General features: G+C 55.7%; 1 protein-coding gene across 1 annotated transcript in view; it reads right to left on the bottom strand.

Annotated features, from left to right (window-relative positions):
- LOC100899946 (uncharacterized) overlaps positions 1-25,333 on the bottom strand; it is a gene marked incomplete at its 5' end in the record, with an annotated part of 51,175 nt that overhangs the window by 4,620 nt on the left and 21,222 nt on the right. The window contains 28 exons of the mRNA XM_029111536.1: positions 62-319; positions 524-3,034; positions 3,260-3,322; positions 3,568-9,042; positions 9,269-9,385; positions 9,793-9,879; positions 10,002-10,208; positions 10,394-11,224; positions 11,349-11,672; positions 11,814-11,951; positions 12,112-12,726; positions 13,433-14,134; positions 15,084-15,509; positions 20,312-20,424; positions 20,537-20,666; positions 20,854-20,982; positions 21,070-21,175; positions 21,435-21,589; positions 21,733-21,874; positions 21,978-22,108; positions 22,377-22,499; positions 22,623-22,859; positions 23,075-23,467; positions 23,612-23,897; positions 24,062-24,276; positions 24,495-24,617; positions 24,731-24,991; positions 25,129-25,333. Coding sequence (XP_028967369.1) covers positions 62-319; positions 524-3,034; positions 3,260-3,322; positions 3,568-9,042; positions 9,269-9,385; positions 9,793-9,879; positions 10,002-10,208; positions 10,394-11,224; positions 11,349-11,672; positions 11,814-11,951; positions 12,112-12,726; positions 13,433-14,134; positions 15,084-15,509; positions 20,312-20,424; positions 20,537-20,666; positions 20,854-20,982; positions 21,070-21,175; positions 21,435-21,589; positions 21,733-21,874; positions 21,978-22,108; positions 22,377-22,499; positions 22,623-22,859; positions 23,075-23,467; positions 23,612-23,897; positions 24,062-24,276; positions 24,495-24,617; positions 24,731-24,991; positions 25,129-25,333 — 14,503 coding nt within the window. The remainder of the gene's footprint in view (positions 1-61; positions 320-523; positions 3,035-3,259; positions 3,323-3,567; positions 9,043-9,268; positions 9,386-9,792; positions 9,880-10,001; positions 10,209-10,393; positions 11,225-11,348; positions 11,673-11,813; positions 11,952-12,111; positions 12,727-13,432; positions 14,135-15,083; positions 15,510-20,311; positions 20,425-20,536; positions 20,667-20,853; positions 20,983-21,069; positions 21,176-21,434; positions 21,590-21,732; positions 21,875-21,977; positions 22,109-22,376; positions 22,500-22,622; positions 22,860-23,074; positions 23,468-23,611; positions 23,898-24,061; positions 24,277-24,494; positions 24,618-24,730; positions 24,992-25,128) is intronic.

Below are 25,333 nucleotides of genomic sequence, written 5' to 3'. Positions count from 1 at the left end.
CTCGACGAGGAGTCCCGCACACGGATGGACAAGGACGACGACGACGGTTATCGATACTCACCGATGCATCGCTGGTTCTCGCAGATGAATCCGAGAGGGCATTCGATGTCGCGAGTGCACTCGGGTTTGGGCTCGTCTTTCACGCAGACCACGTTCGGGTTCCCGCGGTGACCAGGTAAGCAGACGCAGTCGGCGTGATGGTTGACAGGAGTACAGAGAGCGTTTCGTCCGCAAGCTCCGAACACGGAGCACGGGTTCTGGCAGATTCCGTTGATACAGGCCTCGTCGAGACCGCATCTCTGGTCGGAACGGCAACCGACTGCGAAAAAAAACGTGAAATGTTAAAAATCACAACAGAAGGAAAATAAATAAAAAGTGCTGAACGAAGTACGAATCCATGCAACGAGCGGTTTGACAACGGAAGAAAATGGTTTTCGGTGAAATCTTCAACTAGAGCCTGAATCTGAATCGGTTCAGACCCTTGCAGGCGAAAATCAAACCGTCGAACGTATGTAGTACTCACAGACGCATTTATGCGATTCGCAAATGTGTCGCAGCTGGCATTCTGAATCGATCTCGCACTCCTTCGGCGGTTCGGGCGGGGCCAAACGGCATTCGAATCTCGGATCGCCGATGTAACCAGGATCGCACGAGCAGACGGGTCTGTGGGCTTCCATGACACAGGTGGCTCCGGTTCCGCAGGTTCCGGTGAGTTTGCACAGATTCGCGCACTTCCCTCTGTAGCAGGACTCGACAGGAGAACAGTGATCGTCGGTCCGGCATCCTTCGACGCAATCCTTGTTGGTACAGATCTGACCGAAAGGACACTCGCGGTCGTGGTGACATCCGACTTCGCGGACCTCGATACAATGTTCGAGCGGGTCTCCCGTGAGGCCCGGGGTGCAGAGGCAGACGGCTTTGTGGTTGGCCGCCTTGCAGTCGGCGTTGAGACCGCAGACGTTCTCGAAACTGCACGGGTTCTGACAGCGGTTCCTGATACAAGCCTGATCGTAGGAGCAGGCGTCGTCGGTTCGACAGGCGTCCACGCAGAAGCCCTTCTCACAAATCCGTCCCAGCGGACAATCGGCGTCGTGGAAGCAGAACTCCTGGGTGGGTACGATGCATTCGAACGCCGGGTCCCCGGAGAGACCCGCGGGGCAGGTGCATACGGGTCGATGGGCGACCGCGAGACACTTCGCTCCTTTTCCGCACGCGTGGGGTTGAGCGCACGGATTCTGGCACGACCGCGAATAGCAGGCCCGGTCGAACGGACAGTTCTCGTCGGTACGGCAACCTTCAACACAGTGTTGGCTGTCGCAGATCTTGCCGAGCATGCAGTCGGGATCCCTCGTGCACTCGGGAGGAGGCAGTCGGATCTCGGGCCTGCTGCAGTAATCGTACGGATTTCCTTCGAATCCCGACAGACAGGAGCAGACGGGCCGATGGACGACGGGTCGGCAGTCGGCGTTGATACCGCACGAGTTCTGGACGGAACAGGGGTTCGTGCAGCGGGTGTTGATGCACGCCTTGTCGAACGTGCAGTCGGAGTCCCTTCGGCAGCCGAGAATGCATTTTCTGCGTTCACAGATCTCTCCCGGATTGCAGGCGGAGTCGTGGGAGCAGCCATCGGCGATGCAGTGGTGGTTGCGGCAGATGAAACCGATCGCGCACGGGTGGTCGGTCGAGCACTCGGTTCTGATTTCGTGGACGACGATCTTCGCCGAGCACTGCACGCGAGGATCCCCGATCTTCTCGTGGGGACACGTGCACACCGCTCGGTGGTGGTGGGGCCGGCAGAGGGCGTTGATCCCGCAGGCGCCGGGCACGCTGCACGGGTTCCTGCACGAGCCCTGGACGCAGGCCTTATCGAACGGACAGTGCTCGTCGACGCGGCAGCCGAAGATGCACCGTGTGCTGACACAGTACTTCTCCAGTCCGCAGTCGCTGTCCGTGAGGCATTCGACCTGGATCTCCTTACAGTGAACGCGGGCGTCGCCTTCGAAGTTCTGCGGACATCTGCACTCGGCCCGGTGTCCGAGCGCTTGGCATTTGGCGTTGATACCGCAGGCTCCCGGGACGCATGGGTCCTGGCAGACCCGGTCGCGGCATTCGAGGAAAAAGTCGCAGTCGCTGTTCGAGCGGCACCCGATGACGCAGCGGGTGCTCTCGCAGATTTCTCCGCGGTTACAGTCGTTGTCCGAGGCGCAGAATTCGGCCGGAGCGCATTTTCCGCGCAAGCAGACGAAACCGGGTTGACATTCTTCGTTGACGCGGCAGTCCTGCGATTTCTTGCATTCGAACTGAGGGTTCCCGGTGAGACTGGGCGGGCAGAAGCAGTGCGCGCGGTGGTTCTCCGGCAGGCAGTCGGCGTGAACTCCGCAAGCCCCTCGGATCGAGCACGGGTTCTGGCACTGTCCGTTGTGGCAGGCTTGGTTGACGGGGCAGTTGGCGTCTCCTCGACAGCCTTCGAAGCATCGATGGTCCTCGCAGATGTGGCCCAGCTGACAGTCGGAATCCCTGTTGCACTCGACCTTGAGTACGCAGCGTCCGGAATCGCAAGATCGCTCTCTTCCGCACTCGTCCGATCTGCTGCAAATGTCCGGATCGCTGATGCACTCGACGAACGGATCCCCGAGCGTTTTCGGCGGACAGCTACAGGTGAGACGGTGACTCTTGGTGACACAGATCGCGTTGGCGCCGCAAGCCCCGATGAATTTGCACGGGTTCTGACATTGTCGACTGATACAGCTTTCGTCGTCGCGGCACGTCGAGTCGGATCGACAGCCTTCGTAGCAACGGTAGTTCTGGCAGATTTTGCCGAGAGCGCATTCCGAATCGATGACACATTCGACCTTGGAGCATTCCACCTGTGGGTCTCCGGTGAATCCGGGAAGACAGTTGCAGAGAGCTCGATGGTTGACAGCTTCGCATTTCGCCTGAGGTCCGCACGCCGCTGGGCTCTCGCAGGGATCCACGCACTGTCTGTTGATGCACTGCTCACTGTTCGGACAGTCGTAATCGGATCGGCAACCGACTGGAAAAAATATCGTAGAGCTTGAAACCATGCAGAGGATCGAAGAATATCGAATGCTATTTTCTGCTGGACCGGAGTCCACTCTCGAGGCCAGAACACTTCCGAGTGAAAAAGAAAAACGGACGAGTAAAATCGGAGCCTCGTCTCCGCGTTCACAAAAGAAAAAACAGCTGACTGGATGGTCAATTCGAAGTAATACTCTCTCGAGCGACTATCGATACTCACATAGACACAGTCCTTTTTCGCAGATGTGATTTTTCGGGCAAATGGAATCCGCTGTGCAGATGACTGAAAGGAGAGAGTCGATGAGAATTCTCATTCCGACCCATTTATCCGATAAATATCCTCAGCACGGTGGCTGGAGCCCGAACGAAAGAGAGAGGGGCGACGGGAGGAAAATTATACCAATAATAATAATAATAATGTTCTACAATGATGCCCGCAGAGATGAAGGATAATAATAATATATGGAATAATGCACTAGAATTTGGGTCGATTATCGGAAGCGTTCAGAGCTGCCACGATCAACTTACGGCTACAGTGTCGCTCTACGCATCGCTCGTTATCGAAACACTCGTTGTCGCTGCTGCAGGTGACGCGGCAGATGGTCGACTCGCAGCGAGCGCCGACTCCGCAGTCGTCGTTCGCCCGACAGTCGATCGAGCTTCGGACGCATTCGATTTCCGCTTCTCCTCGAAGTCCGGCCGGACACGAGCATTGGGGTCTATGGTTGAACACTTGACAGGCGGCGTTGGTTCCACAGGCGGTTGGACTCGCGCAGGGATCCGTACACTGGTTCTTGATACAGGCCAAATTCGTCGGGCAATCGGTATCAGCACGACATCCGACCTTGCAGAAATTGTGTTCGCAGATCTCCCAGTCGAAACATTCCTTGTCCCGATGGCACTGCACGTGGCATCGGTTGTCGACGCACCGTTCGTTCAGAGCGCAGTCCTGGTTGGTGCTGCAGGTGAGACGACAATAGCCCAAGAAGCAGATGCTTCCGGGCTCGCACGCCTGGCTCGAGCTGCAGACGATCGCTTTCCGTACGCAAGCCACGTTCGCATGGGGACGTCCGATGAAGTTCGCGGGACACGAGCACACGGACCGGTGGTTGGCGACCCGGCACTCGGCGTTCGGGCCGCAGGTGGCCTGTCCCTCGCAGGGGTCTCGGCATTGATTGCTGACGCATGCGAGATGATCGGGGCACTGTTCGTTGGATCGACATCCGAGCTGACAGCGGTTGCCGACGCAGATCTCTCCGTCGTAGCATTCGGAGTCGGAACGGCAGAGGATGAAGCAGCTGTTGCTGAAGCACCGTTCGCCGAACGCGCAGTCGGCGTCGGTCGAGCACTCGACGCGGCATCTGGTCGACACGCAGTTCTGGTGGTCGCCGCATTCGACCGAGGTTCGGCACGAGACCGAGACTCGGACGCAGGAGACCAGCGCGTTTCCGGTGAATCGCGGCGGGCAGGTGCATTGAGCCCTGTGCTGGATCGTCTGGCACTCGGCGTTGGTTCCGCAGGCGGTCGGGTTGTCGCAGGGGTTCTTGCACTGGTTCTGGACGCAGGCCTCGTCGTAGCGGCAGTCGGAGTCCGAGCGGCAGCCGACGATGCAGTTCCTCTCGAGACAGATCTCCTTGTCGAGGCAGTCACGGTCCTCCAGACATCCCTGGATGCAGTGACCGCGACTGCAGATTTCGCGGGTGGCGCACTCGTCTTTGGCGGCGCACGGCGTTCGGCAGCGGCGTTTCTCGCAGACCAGCGGCGCTGGGCACGAGGTATCGTCGTCGCAGAACGGCGGAATACGCACGCATCCCGTTGCACGATCGTAGGGTTGGCCGGTGAATCCGTGCGGGCAATAGCAGCTGGCTTTGTGGTTATCGACTCGGCAGATGGCGTCCGGACCGCAGGTGTGCGGCACGCTGCACGGCGACTTGCACATCGGCGTCGGACCGTCTCTGATGCAGGCGGCCGTCGGCGGACAGTCGACGTCGCCGTTGGGGCATTCGTTCGGATGTCGGCAGCCCGGCGGACCGTTGGGGTTACCGATGTGACGGTCCGGAGGGCACTCGCAGTGAGCGCCACCGAAACGGTTTCGGCAGAGCGCCGTAGCGTGACACGGGTTGCCTTTTCTGCAGAAGTCGATGAGCACGCAGCCAGCGACAGGATCGCCTTCGTAGCCTTCTCTACAGGTGCATGTAGCGGAATGGCGTTTCGCGAGACAGTGCGCGTTCGCCCCGCAGCCCTGACGCATCACGCAAGGATCGACGCATTTGTTCTCGTGACAGATCTGGTCGTCCCTGCAGTCCTCGTGGTGGAAGCACTCGGCCTTCTTGCATCCGATCCTCTGGTCGAGTGGGTCGCCGATGAATCCCTCGCGACATTTGCAGATCGCGCTGTGCTTGTTCGGGATGCACAGGGCGTTCCGGCCGCAGAGCGTGTTCTCGCAAGGGTCGAGGCAGCTGTCGTATCCGCGGTGCGACGAGCGACAGATTCGGCTCTCACCGCACTCGCCGTCGTGGAAACAGCGATCGGCGGGCTCGCAGTTACCGAGCACGCAGCGGAAGCCTTCGGGGCAGTCGGTGTTCGAACGGCACACCTCCCGACAACGACCGTCCTCGCAGATCTCGTTGCTGCCGCACTCGCGGTTCGCCTTGCAGTAGAGTCTGCACAGACCGTGGTAGCAGAACTCCCCGATGGGACAGTTGTCGTCGTGGTCGCAGGGAATGTCCTTGATGCATCCGGTGCTCGGGTTGCCTCGGAATCCGTCCTTGCACCTGCAGACCGCCGTGTGGGACTTCGATTCGCAGATGGTGTTGATTCCGCAGTTACCGTTGCTGCGGCACGCGTCGACGCATTTGTTGAGCGCGCAGATTTCCGTGTCGCGGCAGTCTCCGTCGGCGATGCACTCGACGACGTCGCACCTGATCTTGGGATTTCCGGTGAATCCTGGGGCGCAGGTGCACACGGGCTGGTGGTTGATGCAGGTGCACTTGGAGTTGCCTCCGCAGGTGTTCGGCGTTTCGCAGGGATCCTTGCAGTACGGCGTTCCTTTTACGTCGATACAGGCGGACGACGACGGACAGTCGCTGTTGCCGTTGTAGCAGATGTTCGGGTCGTGACAGCCGGGCTGACCGGCCTTGGCGAAAGGATCTCCGACCAGCTGCGGCGGGCACCTGCAGCTGTAGCCGCCGACGATGTTGTCGCAGAGCGCGGTGTAGTGACAAGGCTGGTTGGCGCATTCGTCGACATCGACGCAGAGCAGAGAGCCCTGGTTTTCGAACCCTCGGTCGCATTCACAGGAGGCCTGACGGTTCCTGACGACGCAAGTTCCGTGAGCTCCGCAGTTTAGATTATCGCAAGGGCTCTGACAGACGAAGTTGACGCAGTGCTCGGACAGATGGCAATCGGTATCGGCGAGACAGTCCACGGCGATACAGCCGCGGTTCCTGTCGTACGGATCTCCGGTGAACAGTCCGGTCTTGGGGCAATTGCATTGACGGCGGTGGTTGATGACGGAGCAGATCGCGTACGGTCCGCATGGGTCGTTGGCGCACGGGTCGACGCACCTGGTGATTCCGGTTCGGTCGCAGGCCGCGTGCTGCGGGCAGTCGACGTCTCCCCGGGGACACTCTCCCGGGTTCGAGCATTTGATGAAGCCGTCCCCGATGAATCCTTCGGGGCAGCGGCACGAGAAGCTGCCGAGGGAATTCTGGCAGATGGCGCTCTTGTGGCAGGGCTGTTCGAGACACTCATCGATGTCTTCGCAGCCGTACGGCGTCTCCCTGAAGCCCGGTTTGCAGTGACAGTTGTTGAGCGAGCAGACCTGGTGCACCTGGCAGTCGTTATCGGTTCGGCATCCGAACTGACAGTGGCCATGGATACAGAGCTCTCCCGCGGGGCATTCGCTGTCGCCGGCGCACGACGACATGCAGAAGTCACGGACGCACGCTTCGCCGACGATACAGCCGCTGCAGGTGGCACGGCAACGATTCTCAAAGCAAGACAGACCGCTAGGACAGTCGCCTCTACCACGTCCTGTGCAGGTGAGCACGGCCCTCGTGCAGCCGATCTGAGGTGTGGGGTTACCGACGAGGCCGTCACCGCACGAACAGTAGGCCTCGTGGTTCCTCACCGTACAGATGGCGTTGGGGCCGCACAGACCTTTGATGAGGCACGGGTTCTGGCAACGGTTCTGGCTGCAGGTCTCCTCTGAGGAACAGTCGGCGTTCGATCGACATCCGATCTGGCAGTATCCGCCGGAGCAGCACGCCTCCTTGGGCGGGCAGTCGCCGTTTCCGTAGCACATGTGGACGCATCGCGAGCCGACGCACTTCTCCCCAACGGCGCAATCGCTCTCGCGGCTGCACGCCAGTCGGCACTGCGCGTCGATGCACACGTATCCGTTGGCGCAGTCGGAGTCGTGGAAGCATCCGAACGACTCTCGGACGCAGCCCGAGGCGGGGTCGCCTCGGAAATAGCTCAGGCACTCGCAGACGGCGCCGTGTTTGTTGTCCGGTCGGCATTGGGTGTTCGGTCCGCACGAGAAGTGGTCGCAGGGGTTCTGGCACATGGGCGAATTCTTGTGGTCGGGGAAACAGGCCAGGTGTCCGGGGCAGTCCCCGTTGCCGTTGGGGCACGAGTTCGGATGACGGCATCCCTGACGGTACGGATCCCCGATGAAACCGTTCTGGCAGATGCACTCGTAGCCTCCGGGCGTGTCGATGCACTTGGCAGACGAGTGGCAAGGGCTCGAGCTGCAGAAGTGGATTTCTTCGCAGCGGACCAGCGGGTCTCCGGTGTAGCCGGGTCGGCAATGACAGATACGTTGGTGGTTCTGGGCGACGCAGGCGGCGTTGATTCCGCAACCGTCGACGCAAGGATCCTCGCAGTAGAACGTCGGGAAGCACGCCTTCTTCGGATGGCAGTCCTCGTCCTTGAGACATTCGACTTGACGGCAGCCGTCACGTTGGTCGTACGGGTCGCCGATGTAGTTTCCGTGGGGACACGCGCATTTGGGCAGGTGGTTGTCGACGACGCAGATGGCTCTCGGGCCGCACTTGAGGAAACGGCAGCCGTCCTGGCAGCGTCGTTCGCCGTAGTGCTCGTCGAACTGGCAGACCTGGGTCGGCAGGGCGCAGTCGGAATGGCTGATGCATTCGGGCTCCGGGATGGTCCGGCAGCCGTCTCTGCTGTTCGGGTCTCCGGTGTATCCTTCGCGGCATTTGCAACGTCCCATGTGGTTTAGAGGAATGCAATCGGCGTCAGGCGTGCAGCTGAAGCTGATGCATACCTCTGCGCAGCGGAACACGCCGAGTGAGTTCGGTAGGCACTGGGCGGTACTGGGGCACATGGTATGGTTCCTGCATTCATCTATAGCACGGGGGACGCACGCGAACAGATTTCCGGGATCCCGGACGTGGCTCTCGATGCACTCGCAGTGGTAGTTGTGCTCGCCGGGAATGCATCTCGTGTTGAAGCCGCATTTGTTGTAACGGCAGGCGTTCACGCACCGACGTTCGCCGGTGTTGTCCGCGCGACACACGTCATGGATGTTCGGACAGTCGAAATCAACTTGGCATTCGTCTTTTCGGCGGCAGCCGTTGATCGGGTTATCGGGGTCGCCTCTGAACCCTTCGAGACAGTTGCATTGGGCACGGTGGTTGAACGCGTGACAAACGGAATTCGGACCGCACTGCCTGCGGTCACAGGCTTGGACGCATCGGTTCCCGCGGATACAGATCTCGGTCTGAGCGCAGTCCTCGTTCACTTGGCAGCCCTCGACGACCGGGGCGAGTACTTTGCAGCCGCTTCCCGGATTGTAGGGATCGCCCTCGAAACCGGGCTCGCAGCTGCAGTGAGCCTTGTGTCGGATTCCGACGCAGATCGAATGAGGTCCGCATTTCTCGTACACGCAAACCGGGACGCATTTTCGACATCCGGCCAAGTCGGGTCGACAGATGAGATCGTCGGCGCAGTCGGTGTCTCGGTCACACTCGTCGGGGTCTGAAATCCAGCGGAATCCGTGTTGTAGTTCAATGATGGTCGATTGTGGCATTTTTTCGATCGGTTCCCGGACTTGGCGGGGGAATCGAACGAAAAAAAAGAAAAGACAAAAAAAGTCACGCCAATACAGAAATTATTTCGGGCACTCTCCCAGAGAGATAATTTTCGCCGTATGATGAATGAGGAAAGTCGAATGCTTGCAAAAAACTTCAAGACAATAACTCACTTCGGCAGCCGCGGACGAGAGGATCGCCGATGAGTCCGGGCCTGCACTCGCAGGTAGGTCTGTGGTTGATGGCTACGCAACAAGCTCCCTCCGCACACTGGTATCCGTCGCAGGCATCTGTAACATTTTAATGAATTGAGTGATTACTCAACTGAGCCTCTACTGGCGAGCCGCCTAAGCATCGGACGGGAGTTTTTCCCGGGACAGGCGCGTCCTAGTCCCCGGGAAGACTCGCGAGCTCCATATTCACGCTATTCCCGAGACTACCCGGTCGAAAACAAGAACAGTGCAACGGATAGGGAAGTTCCAATAGGGTGTTGCATCAAATGCACCATGGAAAGATACAGGATCATCTAATCGTGAGATCTCATCGCTATGGGAACTTTTTACAAGCGCTAGGCGTGATCGATGGCCACCGAGATCGCTCCACCATGAGATCGCTGACGTAACTGAGGGGCTTCGGCAGACTAAATCTAGCTCTCTCTCTCTTCCTACGCGACCCACGTTGAGTATTTCGAACTCACCGAAGCAGTCGTTTTTGCCGTCGTGACCTTTCTTGCAGGTCGCTATGGATGGGCAGTCGTGGTCGGTGTAACAACGCTCAGGCACGGCTGGAAATCGAATAAATTCTCTTATTCCCAAATCCAAGTATTCGAGGCACGAGACGAAGCGACTGGTGACACCGACTGTCGGCGGCTCCCGTGCCGGCGTTCCGGACTCGAATTTCACTTACGTGTACAGCCGGTTTCACGGTTGTAAGGATCGCCGACGAAAGTTTCGTGGCACCTGCATTCTACGATGTGATTATCGGTCCTGCAGTTGGTGTTCTGTCCACATAGCACGGTCGAGCATCCAATGAGGCACGCTTTGATACCCGTCGAGTCAACGCTGCAGATTTCGTCGTTTCGGCAGTCGCTGTTGGTTCGGCATTTCGGCGAAGCTTCAAAAGAAAATCACAAGTTCAGCTCTTTAGCTGTCGGGGGGCACGGGATGCGAGACCGAATAGGGGTCTCCCGCCCGTCAAATCGAAAGCTGCGATGACGTCAATCAGCCAAAATCGAGTCCGGCGAGGTTTTATTCGTAATCAGTCAGCAAGAAAATGACCCGCGGAACACGTGCACTTACGAATGCAGCCTTCACGGATGTCGTCAGGAATTCCTTCGAAGCCGGGACGGCAGACGCAAGTCGCGCGATGACCGTTGCCGATACAATCCGAGTTGGGGCCGCATCTCTTGTCCAAACACACGTCGGTACAGTTTCGGATTCCGACCCGGGTCAGAGTACAAGCGTCGGGATCGCCACAATCAGCGTCTTGATTGCAGAGATGCCGTTGACAGCCTCTGACCGTGTCGGTTGGATTTCCGGCGAATCCGGGAAGACATTCGCAGAACGCCTGGTGCGATTGAGCGAAACAGTTCGCGTTGAGACCACAACGTTTCTCGCTGCAGACGTCCACGCAGTCACGGACGCCGACGGGCGTGACTTTGCACGCCTGGAACGGTTTGCAATCGATGTTCGTGTTGCAGGTGTCCAGTCGAATCTCCTGACAGCCGATCGAGAACTCGGCGGGATTTCCCGCGAACCCTTCCCGGCAAACGCATTCCGGTCGGTGATCCCTCCCGATACAGTGGGCGTGGGGCCCACATCGGGTTTTGATGCAGGTGTCCGTGCAGTTTCTGATGCCTTGGGAGTTGGGCAGACATCTCTCGAATTCCGGACAATCGGCATCGTGGAGGCAGTTGTCGAGGATCGGCTGACAGCCTCGGTTCTGGTCGTTGGGGTTACCGAAGAAGGATTCCCGACAGACGCAGTTGGCTCGGTGGTTGACGGCGTGACACCTCGCGTTCGGTGCGCATTGTTGGGACACGCAAACGTCGACGCATTTGTTACCTTCCGGCTGATGGCGACATACTTCGTGGCCGAGACAATCTCCATCGACTTGACAGTCGTCCGGAACTGAATGGGGGAGGGGGAGGAAGAGGAGGAGCTTAATTCGATATCCACGACGTCGCGCTGATTCGAGAATTCGACGATCTCCCGATTTCTCGGATCTAGGCGACCCCCGAATCGAAGTACTTACCATGACATCCGATTCCGTCAAAAACGAATCCTGGCAAACACTCGCAGACGGCTTTGTGCGTTTCTCCGAGACAGTTGGCGTTGGGACCGCAGAGTTTGTCTTCGCAGACGTCACGACACTGTTTGACGCCTTTGGTGCCGAGCTTGCACTCGTGATCTTCGCGACATCCGTTGTCGTCATGGCACTCGTCTTGAGCCTTCGCTGCGCATCCTCGGATGAGGTCGTTGGCGTCCCCGCCGAAACCGGGTCGACACGCGCAGGTCGCTCGATTGTTCTGGGATTCGCATTGCGCGTTGGGTCCGCATTGAATGTTTGCACATACGGCTGAAAGAACGTAATATTCAATTATTGTCTAGCGCTTTCCGAGTCTCTATTCCGAGACCCACAGCTTTGCCCTCCTGCAAATCGAGATGGATCGCGGGAAGATGAGGGCGCCCGTCTAGCATCGGAAACATTCACGAAAACACGTACATCGTTGCGGGGAGCACCCAACTCTCTGATCTTCTGGACGTCCAGAATATCCTTCTTCGCACTTGCACAGAGCGTGGTCATTTTCGACGAGACAGTGGGCGTTAGGTCCGCACTGTCTAGTGTCACAGGGCCCTGGAATTGAAGCCAGCGGTTTATCTATCGGTATTATGCTATTAAATTTCCAGTCCAAAATCAAGTTTAGCGTGTTTCTGCTCCGACTACTCCTTGCGAGCGGAGAAAAAAAGAAAATTATTCCGGAAGAGAAGTCAAAAGATTCCCCGAGAGCACTCACGGATACATCTGCGTCGAACACAGAGCTCGTTCTGGTCGCATTGGTCGTGGGACTCGCAGTCATTCGACTGAACGGGCGGGGCCAATTCGGGCTGTTCACTCGTGGTCGGGGATTGTGCAGGTGTCGATGTTGGAGCCGCTGCACCACCACCTCCTCCGCCTGGTAGCAGACCGGGCAGAAGCGGAAGGGATGGAAAAGCGGGAAGTTGGGGAATCTGTGGCAGCTGAGGTAATTGCGGAAAACCGCCTCCGGTACCTGGCGATTGCGGGGAGCCGCCTCCGGTACCGGGCAATTGCGGGAAGCTGCCTCCGATGCCCGGAATCTGCGGGAAGTTGCCTCCGATGCTCGGGATCTGCGGGAAGGATCCGCCGCTACCGGGGCCTTGCGGGAGGTTGCCCCCGATGCTCGGGAAGTTGCCGCCGATGCTCGGGAAGCTCGGCAGGGATCCGCCGACACCGGGAACTTGCGGTAGACTGCCGCCGATTGAGAAATCGGGTGCTGAAGGTATCTGGGGCGCGCTAGGCGCCTGTGCGGCCGGCGACAGTCCGCCGGAAATTCCTGGTAGACCGGCGATCCCTCCGATTCCAGGTGGACTGTGAGCAGTGAGGATAGCCGCTGGAATAGAAGATGACTCAGTCAGTCAGTCAGTCGGTCGGCCCGTCTGCCGCTATGCGAACGCTCTCATTAGAATACGGCGAGAGGTCGAAGAACTTTGTGGGCGGCGGCGTAGATGTCGCGAGCCGCGTCTTACGGTGACTGGAGTGCGTTTGGAGACGACCGAATTATCGGAGCAATGAACCCGTTTTGGGCGATTTCGTTCCGAAGCGCTATCGCGCCGAAAACTAAGCGAACGCAACTTAGGCCTCGGGACAGTAACTGATAGATTCGTCTTCGGTTCGAACCCCGCCCGAAATCTCATAATTGACCTAATTAGGGATATGGGGTCATGCATTTATGGGCGGAGTCTTGCAGATCAGATTTTCCCATCGTTTCTCATGATCACAGAATTCGCAAACGCTCCTTGAAGGTAGAAATCTCACAGGAGAGTTCCCAGGATTGAGATGGGGAAGAGGATAGCACAGGGGAAAGAAAAAACGGTCGGGGAAATGGGAAAAATAGGAACGACGCGGCGGCGAACGACGAATGAGACTTGATGGTAGCACAGAGTTTTAGGGAAAAATCTCAGAGGGGGGGGGGTGCCGGGGGTCAAGGAGGAGAGGGGAGGGTAAGGAAGAGGAGCCGAGGGGCTGGGGATGATGGACGGGGCGACGAGAGAGTTCCGTGCCGGGAGAAAATTCGTACAAAGAGAAGGCATACTCACTGCAGGCGAACAGCGGATTTCCGACGTATCCTGCGGGACACACGCATTTGAATGATCCGAATGTGTTAACGCACTTGGCTCCAGTTCCGCACACGCTCAGCGAGCCTCCGAGACACTCGTTGATATCCGTACAAGCTGTGTAGGGATTCCCTTGAAGCCCAGCTGGGCATCTGCAGTCGAGAGCTCCGAGCTCCGAACAGATAGCATTCGTTCCACAGAGTCGCGATGAGCATCTTGTATTTCCGGGAGAACATCCACTGTACGGATTACCGGACAGGCCGGGATTACACACGCAATAGTTGGGTACGCCGTAGACGCAGTGAGCTCCGGGTCCGCACCGCGGATTACAGATGGGCGGTAGGGCGGGAGGCACGCACATGACCTCGGAGTTACCGATGAAATAGGGAAGACACCCACACTGTCCGGTGATTCTGTCGCATCGAGCGTTCAAGCCGCAGCGAATGTTTCGGCAACGATCGATGCACCAGCCGTCGTGGCACTCCTGCCCGTCGGGGCAGGGTCGGTTGGGCGTGCATTCATGTTCAGGACTGCACTCTCCGCCTTCCCAAGGGTTTCCGTGGTATCCCTCGTAGCATTTGCAGACTCCTTCGTTGTGCTGATTGACGATGCACTGAGCGTTCACACCGCACCAGACATCGGCGCACGGTGATCTGCATCCCACTTCCTTGTTGTATGCGTCACCTGCAATAATCGTAATCACGCAATCGGATTAGAACCCTCCGGGAATCGCCTGATATGGACGACGCCGTCCTGCGCCGTCGATTCTGGTTCGCGTTTTTTTCGAGGCCCGTTTCCGTCCCCGAGAATCTAATCCTTGGAATGCGAGGACTCGTCTTGCATCCAGAACCAGACCAAGAATTCACGGACCGACCCCGGTGAAGAGGTCAGCCCGAGAGCATTTGGACAGAAAGCATCAGCGGACATTTCTGTCGCCTGCTGAGCATTTTCTCAAAAGGGGGGCGAATTCGAGAAATCGTCACATTCGTTCCCCTGCCGAACCACCGCCGGCTCCTGAGGTGAGACGTCGACGCAGGCAGACGGAGGACGGACGTACGTACATGCAGGAAACGCCAAGAATGCATACGGGTGGGCGTGCATACGTATGCACATACGTCCATGCTGTATGTCGGCGGCGCTGAGTAGTTTGACTGGCTTTAAAATTACAAAGAAGCCCGCTGTGAGCAAGTAAAGTCCACTGTTAGCCAGTCAGCGAAAAGCGAGCGGCCATTTGAGCTGGTCGACGATACAACGAGAGCTACACACTCGACATAAACTTCAACGACAAGCCACCCACTGTGTTCCACCCCAACAACATGCCTCCCAAGGTTTCAGAGTTCACTTGGGAAATGTTCAATTTCGACGGAGTCGCGCGCCGAGTTCAAACGGCTCTTGCAGCGACGCGAAGGAACCGCCGTTCTCCGCGAAAGAGGAGAGAGACGAAAAAGGAGACTGCGAACTAGAGACGATCGCGCATTTCCTGTAAACGCCTAGCCGATCTCTCCTCGTCTCCCCTTCGATTGTCGAGAATGGCGCCCCTCCTACCCTCACGGTAGTTTCCTAAGGATCCCCCTCAATTGATCATCAGAGTCCAGAGAAAGAGAGAGAGTGCAGAGTCCTTGTAATTACATACCTTCGAATCCAGGCGTGCACCAACAGGTTGCTCTGTGATTTTCCGGCTCACAGCTGGTGTTCGGGCCGCATTGGAAAGTCAAACAGGGATCGTAGCAAACGCCGTTTTTGACGTCACACGAAGCCGTTTGAGGACATTCTTCGTCCGATTGGCATCCACCTGCGCGGCCGCCCTCGCATCCCACCATGGGATCTCCGCGCGTTCCGGGTGGACATTCACATTTGTAGCTGCCCATCACATTGATGCAAGTCGCTCCTGAACCGCAAGGTCCATTCGGGTCCAGCGGTAGGTTCGCTGTGCACTCGTTGACGTCCAAGCAGCCCGTGTGCGGATTTCCGGTGCACCCGGTGTTGCAGTTGCATTGTGGACCTTTCGGCGTCACACTGCAGGTGGCGAATTGACCACATTGCATCCAATCACAGGGGTCTGAAATGTTCAAAAAGAGAATTTTTTCTTAAATTCATGTTCTGAAGTCCGGACTATCGATATTTGCGCTGTGAGGCTCGTTGAGGCTCGACTCGCATTCCTTTCGACCGAATATCACGCGTTTCGAATCCCCCGATCTCCGACATGACCCGGATAGCGAATCCTGTAGAATAGCTCCCGGCTCAATGAAACCTCGCAAGGATTTGTGATAATCTTACAGTTGCGACGGCAGCTAATGTATCTACGGTCTGCAGGTTTTGAACTCTCGCCAAGAACTCGTAATTCACTGGGTAAAGGTCTCTGAACGGAACAACGAGGCAAGGCTCGGCTGACTCAGATGGACTCAGATGGCCCTAATGTTTCAGGATCTCCAACCGCAATCGATTCAGATCAGACGCCGTTTTCCGAGAACCGATACCGGACTCGGTATATTGAAAGAACGAGGTGACGGACCATCGAGTTCTCCCTCCGCGGACCGCGCGGAGCCACCAGAGAACTCGACTACGATCTAAGAGTGATGTGAAAGCCCGAAGGGGCTCTCTCAGCCTATCTGCCGGAAACAGTCGACAGCTTCGCGGTGTCAGATCCATCCGATGCTGACCCAGTATTCAGGTACATATATGGTCTCGGATTTCTTGAGGCAGGATCACTTGTGAGCACTTGGACCCGGTAGATGCATTGGATCAACTCACGAGTCCGAGAGGAAAAAAAAATCTCCTTTCATGTTCCACGATTCTCTTTCTTTTTGTAATGCAACGGAATTTCCGCGAGATCGACTCCGTCCACTGTCTGCCGCTGAAGCCCACATTTTCAAGTGGGCAGAGGTCCTTGATCAACGGGCTGACGTCTCACGATGGCCGTTTCAAGACCACTTTGTCATGACAAACTTCACTGTCCCAATCGAGATCCGAAACAAAACATTCTGAGGAAACTTCACCACCGCTGAGGCCAGCGGTCGGTTTTATATTTCTCTTGACGATGATATTCCCTGTTCGATCAAGAAATGGAAGCGATTCTCCTCAGTGTTAGCTGACGATCGGGTATATTGCTGATCATGTCGTTTCTGCAACTATTCATCCGACGGGATTTTCTGGAAGATCAGAATTGTTGGCGCGACTCGGTGCAGCGACAGTCACGCTGTCCCGATAAGGAAGTTTTTGACAAAACTAGAATCCAGACGAGGAGCGCCCCAACTCGGAAGTTGCGAAACGACTCAAACACCGATCGAGGTAACGGTGTGAATTTCCCAGGCTGAGAGGGCCTCTCCTAAAAATCGCATTTTAAATCGGCTGGACCAACAGGTAGTCGCGTTCTGACCCTGGCTCCCCAGCTGGGGAGCCGAAGCTCATTCAACAAGTCCAACACACTGTCAGCGAGCGACCGTTCCAAGGGCTCCGAACCCACATCTTCTTAAGCGTCAATTGTTTCGTCTGCCTATGAATGGCTTCCTAAAACAATCGGAAATGCTTACGACGTTTTCCCGTCGGATTTCACCTCAATTCAAAGTCATTGGCGCCGCGGTCACCATGACCAATGTTCTCTAAATGATTTGCCTTTCATTCGATGGATACAGCGAACGGACAAACGGTCGAAGTCACATCTGATCGTCGTCCGCGGCAGAATCCGACGATCCGAATGCCACCCCGCACGGCCGCCGCCGCCCACTCTCACATACGAAATATTGCGTTTTTCGTGTGTTCGATCAACAAGAACTCAGCTCCCCGCTGGTCTCTCGCTATACGAATGCAACCTCAAGGAGTTCATTATTTCGCCGAGAGCATCACGCGAACTCGAGGATGCAACGTAAGCGCGGGAACTTTCCGGAATTTCCCAGCCCGTTCGAAAGTCAGCGAGGCGGTGATGTAATCAGCTTGTGGGCCGTTTCAGGGTCCCATAGAACGTCATGTTCCCGATTCGATCGACAGAGTATTTTTCTGTTCCCGGGGATTTTCGGCGGAATTCCTGAGCGCCGTGCAAAGCTCTCTTCGCACTCGCTCGCCCCTCTTCGGAAAAAGAGGCTCCATGCTCCCGTCTAGGCAGTGAGGGAGTGCCTACCGGCGGACTCCTCTTAAGACAAGCGTCCTCTATCAAGATTCGACTTGCGACTCGGTTTCAGAGACGATTGTCACCGGTTCTCGAGCTATTGAGGATTCTTGCATTTTTTTTCGGCTGACCTTTTTGTCGAAGATAAACTCCTGGGTGCTGTGACTGTGGTCGAGGGGGCTCATAGAAAACCTCCGTGACTTGTTTCACTGGTTTCTGAGCAGGAAGATCATCGTCATCGTCCTCAGTGGGACGCTTGTACGCATTGACAGCGTCGAGTATCACAATTGAAAACAAGAAAACAACTAGAAACCCGGCGCGGGTTCGTCCCAACGCCATCGTAGGGCGCACTCAGCAGGCGCAGTTTTTCGTGGGGATTCACTGATTAAATAGTTATTGAGTGATTGGCTCCGGACGATTAAAAAATAGTCAAATCCGTTGTAGTTGCCTCACAATCACTCACACACACACGTCGAATTCACCACAGCATCCCCCGATCGATGGCGCACGGGTTGACTTGCAACTGCCGACGTCGGCGCCAGCTCCAGCAAGGAAAGGGCTTGGACGTAGGACGTTGCGTCGAACGAACGGCACGCATGTACGTATATCCCCGGTGGCACAGGGACGAGTCGGTGCGCGTTGACTAAGCTTGCTCGCTCGCTTACCGCTTGCCACCCGGCAAGCGAGCCGCATACTCCCACACGGCTGATGCTATGCTCAGCATCGGTCGCGGGGGCCTAAGGCAGCGCGCGGTGCGATAGTGACCCAAGAACTCGTTGTCGTTTGCCGTATTCTTCGTCATCGGACCTTTGCAATCGTCGTAAATTAATTGAAGCTATTGTTGTAGGAAGCTTCCGCGAAAAATCGCCACGTTCGACCTAGGGACGTTCGAACGCGGATTTCCCCCCGCGGAGCCTAACATCCCTGATGCTCTGATTTCCTGACGTTGATGAGCGACGGGCCAGCCGTCCCGACGTACCCTCCGCCGGGAGCCGACACACCGCGTAACTTGTCGTGGAGTTCTATTTTTTTTCGCGCACCTCTCATTAGCGCTCGAAAAGGCTTATTGTTCATGTTATGTTCAACTCGTAGACGGGATCATTCATTGCAATGCCTCCTGACATGTTCCAATGATGTCATGAAATGTGGATGCATGAGTTCCTACACAGAATCGGAACCGTGGGCGTGGAAACACGTTACGCAGAGACATGCTTTTTGTCTACCGGAGTAATACGCCCTGTATAGCGTCTGATTTGCGTACGGGCTCCGGATCACTACGAAACCTGAGTCATTCACGACCCGGTACAAGGTCGCGGAGCCCTTGCAAGAACTTCAGAAATCGAACGACGAACCCGCACGGGAAGCTCAACGAAAGAGAGAGGGATAGAGCGAGAATTTGAGGTTTTCAGGAATTTCGAGAAATGAGCGACGAGCAATTCAAATTCGAAGACTCGTTCGAATTCGATGGATCGAACGGGGAGGCGGATCGCGCGGATTCCTTCCGCGCCAACGGTAAACAAAAATCCGGCGAACAAATCTGAAGACCAGCTTCGGCCTCCGTGGGCGCGCAAGGACACTCAACGGAGGAGGTGTTCACGGCTCCGCAACACGTACATTCGGAAGGAAAGCATGCATTTTTTCCGACCCTCTCCGGGCAACAATCAGCCCTGATCATCGAGCGCAAGATTGCGAGTGGAGAAACCGACCCAGGAGAAAGTATTCACCTCCGGCTTGAGCTCGGCGGGCGTGAATCACAAAGCCGGAACATGAAACCTTAAAAATAATTTTCGGACGTCGAGTCAGCACAACGTCACTTTCGCATCGCGGCTTCTGAATCACATTAGCCTTTTTCTCTCAGAAAATCGTCCACTTTCAGGGGGAGCTCCCGAGGATTGATCAGAGCCACAAGCCACATCGTCAGTCAGCCTCGTCCGACTAACTAGGGTTCCTCGAACCGACACCCGAGCCAATTGGTTGCCGTTGCTGTCGCAGAATCTAGCAACCGGAAGAGCGGCCGTTGGTTCTGCAGAGTTCGCTCACTGAACAATTCGACGCCTCTCGCTGATCAGTCGTTCTCGGAAATCGGTCCCGATTTCACGCGGCCAACGATCGGAGCTCGCGCTCCGTCTCGCGGCACGAGCAACATGTATTATATAAAGATCAACATGTAATACAAACAATGTAATACAACGAGACAAACATGTAATATATGAAGATCTACTTCGCTTCATTATTGAGAAAAAAGTGAATCTGCCTCTCAGAAATCGGATTTACGGAGCCTTCCTTCGCGAAACTTCGTTCGAAAAGCGGATATTCATCGAACAACGAGCAGAAGAGCAATCAAAACAAACGGAAACAGTTTCGACAGCAATTTTGAATTCGACCGTCAGCATCACCTCGATTCCGTCGACGGTGACCTTGACGGTGATGGTCGTCAGTCAACCCCTTACTTGCATGAGCTGGTGGGCTCTAACTACAGGAAAGGGCGCCGATCTTGATCCATGCAACCGTTCTTAGTCATTGCATTGTCTCCGAAGGATAGTCAAATAGTCTCTGAGGGACTCGAGACCCTGAAGCCCCCAGAAATCTCCACGAGAAGGAGCATGGGGAATTTCTGGATAACGTCCCAGACCCGAGTCTTTTTCCTCGAGTGCCGCGAATTCTCCTCGGCATTGGATTTGATTCTCGTCTATTCAAGAGCGAGTGAAATCACCCCTCCCCGCCGATCATTTAGGGAGGTATCGAAGCTTCCAACTTACGTTTGCAGGTGTCTCCATCCAGGACGTAAGGTGGAAGACATTCACAACAGTCGTTCATGCATTGCTCATTCGCGTGACAATCGCCTTCACCCCGGCAACGCACTTTGATTGGTCTGGAAGAAATCGGACGTGCTTTGGCACGGAACTTCATCCCTATCATGGTATTGGAATTGAGACAGAAATGAATTGGTAGATCCTAGACCCCTGATAATGAGCAAAACTCACGTGCAGCCTGTTTTTGGGTTACCCGTATACCCTGCAGCGCAGCTGCACTGATACGATCCCACGAGATCTCGGCACTCAGCGCCTTGTCCGCACGGATTGTAGTCGCGTATTTCGAGGCACTCGTTGATATCTGCGGGGGAGGATTCGCGATGAGTTCGTCTTTATGACCCACCTTCTAATTCTGAATCCAGCGGGAGGCGTGCCCTCGCATTCAGCTCGGAGCTTATCGGATGATCGTGGAACGAATCGACGGCGGGGATAAGTTTCTGGATTCCCAAAGCGGAAAATGAAACGTCGGAATCCCATCGAAAACTTACTTCGGCATTGTCCATTCGCCTCAAGGGTGAAACCTTTCGGACAGATGCAGTATCCGGTAGTTTGTGTTGTGAATACGCATTCGTGGTTCTCCGGACAGGGCAACGTTGACGTGCAGTTTCTGCCGTAGACTGGGGATAAAGAGGTTTAGGTTTTTGCTTGTTTCACGTTTATCGATCTCTCCCTCAGTTGTTCGCTCTTCCGTCTCCGAGACTTACGGATGCAATAGTCTCCCTCTCTCTGGAACGGCGGTCGGCATCCGCAACGGCCGCCCTCACTCCCGTACGTTTTGCGACAAACCGTATTCCCAGCGCAATCCTCATCCTGTGAACGAGTTCAAATTTAAAGGACCCGCCCTCGAAAATAAGGAACACAGACGAGAGATTCGAATTTCACCATGGACGGCGCGGCGAAATTCCCGTCATGAGTCCGCGCGCTCATCGCCTCGTCTTGGCTTCAACCAGCCGTGCAACCGTCTGCGTTCAATCCGCGACTTCCCAGCACCTACCGAGCCCCCGAGCTCGACGAGTTCTATTCGACGATTTCCATTCCTTAGGAGAAAAGTTCGCCTCCCGGGACCTACCTTGTGGCACTCGAAGGCTTCGGCATGACAGCAATCGTAGGGATCCCCGATGTAGCCCGCGGGACACTGACATTGGAAGGATCCCTCGAGATTTTGGCAGAAAGCGTTTCGACCACATGGTTCCTTGGTTTTGAACTCCGTACATTCGTTGATATCTGATTCCGATCGAAGTTCGCGGTTATTGGATGGACGCTTCCGCTGCCTCAGATCGAGGGAATCCGACGGGATTACTCCAAGCAATTTCCCGCATTTCGGATGCGGATCATCAGATTAAGCAGCTGAGGGAAATCGTGTTTACCTCGACAGCGACAGAGTTGAGAGTCGTAAGTGTAACCTCGCCGGCAGACGCAATCGTTTCGTCCTTCAATTGAAACGCATTCTTCGTTGACGCCACAAGAGTTCGGTTTCGAGGGTGAACACGCGTGCACTACTTGATCCTCCTGAAAAAGCGGGTGCCGTGATTTTTCAGAGAGCTATGCAGACGATTCCGTTCGGCATATATTTTCGGTCGTGATTCGGTGGAACTATGAGCCGAGGTCTCACCTTGAACAGACACCCGGCATATGGGTCACCAGACGCTCCCTGGGGGCAAATACACTCGAACGATCCAGGGAGGTTCCGGCAAACTGCTCCGGCTCCGCAGGACTTGTCACTCGCGTGACACTCGTCGATATCTGGAATCAAGCGATTATTTCAACTTTAACACGGCGAAACGCGGTGGCGTATTCCGATTCAAGAAACTAGGCCTCGCTATTTTCCGGGACGTGGCGGGGTCGAGTACTCTTAGTCCACGTTTCTGTGTCCGAACATCTCCGTGGAGTGTTTACGTTGAGACGAATGCAACCGAATCATGAATAAACGACGTCCCCTCGTCGGGAGACCCGTATTCCGCGAGGGAATACTCTGGCGAAAGATCGATTGTTTTTCCGCGTGTCCACCCACCTACGCATCCTCCGAGAGAATTCGAATGTCCGGTGTATCCGTTGGCGCAGACGCAAAGGGCTTGATCGTTGTCGTCGAGCTCGCATTTCGCATGGTTTCCACAAAATACAACATCGCAAGGGTCTGGAGAGATACACATGTATACATTGTTTAATTGGATGACGGGTTTAATTCGAGATCACTAAGGCGAGGAGTGTCATACGGGCATCGCCGAACCGAACGGTACCCGGAACGGATTCCACTCACGTTTACAATCGTCCCCGAAATGGGGAGGTGAACAGTAGCATTGGCCGTCAATGCATTCGGCATGACCGGGGCAATCCTGTCGACTAGTGCAGACCGCAACTCGCTCGCATCGGTCATGAGGGTTCCCCGTGTATGTCGTGGGACACGAACACGTAAAACTTCCCGGAGTGTTTGTGCATTGGGCATTGTGTCCGCATTTCCCACAAGGCCCGTAGGACGTCGAGCATTCGTCGATATCTGGAAGCACGATACGATTGAGAAACTATTGGGGACGTCTTCAGAATTCATCATCCAACTGATCCCATATGAATCGATCATTCAATCAACGCCGCGCCCTCGGTCGGATCGGTGGGCGCCGCGAATCCCCATGTCGACCCAATTCGGAATTTTCATCGAATCTCGCCGAGTCGATCAGGGACCCGCGGCGGCCTAGAATCACAACCTTCCATTACCTGAGCAGCGGACTCTGCCGTTCCCTGTGAAACCTGGTGGGCAGTGACAACTGAACGATCCGACTTGATTCGTACAGAGCGCGTTGGGACCACAAGATCCCTGAGGGCCTAAAGCGGTGTCGCACTCGTTGATGTCTTCGCAATGTATGAACGGATCGCCGGTGAATCCGGGAGGACACGCGCAGTGGAAGCTGCCTGGCACGTTCGTGCAAAGGGCTCCGGCTCCACAGAGTCCAGACGGTCCGTGCTCGTATTCACATTCGTTGACGTCGACGCAGCCAGCTGCGATGTTCGACGGCTTGAAGGTGAAGCCGACATCGCAGATACATGTTGCTTCCTTTCCGTTAGCCTGGCACGTGGCATGAGCTCCGCACTCGACCGCGTCACAAGGAGCTGGAGTGACATGAGAGAACGTCCGATTATTATCCGTCAGCAAGCAGACCGCATCGCGGAACAGCATCGAGGAGGAGGTTTTATGGACGGAGTTATTCAATTTCATCCGACGGTCGGAAATCCTATTCGGTAAAGTGAACTCACAGATGCAGGCTTCCTTGGGGTTACCGATAAGATTATCCGGACAGGCGCATCGAAAACCACCTTCCGTGTTGACGCACTTGGCTCCCGATCCACAAGGAAACGGATCCAATGAGCATTCATCGACGTCCTTGCATTTGGACCGGGCCCCATCGGAGAGCTTTTCAAATCCGGGCTTGCATTGACAGAGATAGCTTCCTTCGGTGTTCACGCAAACGGCGTGACGTCCGCAAGTTCCTCGGCTTAGACATTCATTCCGGTCGACGCAATCGCGTCCATTGGGACCGACCTGGTTGGGAAAAGAGAATGAGGAAAAATTCCCCCGCAAGATCTCTTGCTCGGCCTCGATTCCCCTCGGGAACCGAGATGAAGTCAGTGAAATCGTTCCGCCGCCATCAATTCTGCTAGCGATCAAGAAGAACTCGAATGAGTGGTCGGGAATCTTCTGCTCACCTGATACCCAGCTTTACACTGGCACGTGCTGTCCACACAATGAGCGTTGCCGGTACACTCGTGGTCCCCTGTACAGTCCACTTCGACCACGTCCCTTTCACAAGATTGGTAGGCATTTCCCGTGTAACCCCGAGGGCACTCGCATCGATAGGATCCCGGCGAATTGTAGCACACCGATCCCTGAGCGCAAGGATGGGAAGCACATTCGTCGATGTCTGGAATTCACAAACGTAGCATCAGCCCACAGGCCTCTATTCACATGTTGAATACCGGATGGCGGCGAGAGAGGGTCATTAAAAGCCTATCCCAGAAGTCATGGTCACGCGCGGGCTTCTTTTGTGCAAGGTGCCCCGGAGGGAAGAAGATGATGCCGACGTCTAATCCATCCATCAATCAATCCACGAATTCCATCCAAAAGTCAACCGATATTCACCTGCGCAACCCAGACGGGCATCTCCAGAATATCCCTCGAGGCACTGACACTGATAAGATCCGAAGTTGTTTATACATTGGGCATTCGGTCCGCACATGTTGGCACGATTGCACTCGTCAATATCTATAAGGAAGGAACCCTTCTCGTCAGCCTCAGGAGTCCATGATTATTATTGTATTTTGTACGCGAGCTCGTTAAAAATTCGTTGGATTAATTCATTACTATGAATGGCGAACCTTGGCAGCCTGTCCTGGTGTAAGGGTCGCCTTCGCAGCCGGTTTCGCAACTGCATTTGAAGCTCCCCGGAACATTCGTACACACTGAGTGAGATCCACAGACATCTTGAACGCATTCGTTGATGTCCTGACATCCGAGTCGAGGGTTACCGGTATATCCGGGCAGACATTGGCAGTAAAAACTCCCCGGTGTGTTCTGACACGTTGCTTGCGCTCCACACGGATTCCTGTCCGAAGAGCACTCGTCGACATCGACGCAGCCTAGAGGGTCAGGACAATTAGACTCAATTGGGACAATCCGGTTCATTTTGGAAATACAGGGGATAGGTATCGGGATCTCGAATCGAGGAATGCGCCAGATGCGCCACATTGAAGGTCGATGGGGATGAGATTCTCACCTCTGTGCGGTTCCGAAGGATCTGCGAATGAGTAACCCGGGAGGCATTCACACGAGAAACTCCCTATGGTGTTCTTGCAGACGGCGTTCGGTCCGCATGGATTGTCGGTGCATTCGTCCATGTCTCCACATGACGAGTACGCGTCCCCGGTCATTCCAGGCGGACAAACGCATTGGTAGCTGCCGGGCGTATTCTGACATATGGC

The sequence above is a fragment of the Galendromus occidentalis genome, unplaced genomic scaffold (genome assembly GCF_000255335.2).
Source record: "Galendromus occidentalis unplaced genomic scaffold, Mocc_1.1 scf7180000075580, whole genome shotgun sequence".
Classification (NCBI taxonomy): domain Eukaryota; kingdom Metazoa; phylum Arthropoda; class Arachnida; order Mesostigmata; family Phytoseiidae; genus Galendromus; species Galendromus occidentalis.
This window is presented reverse-complemented; position numbering and strand designations above follow the sequence as displayed.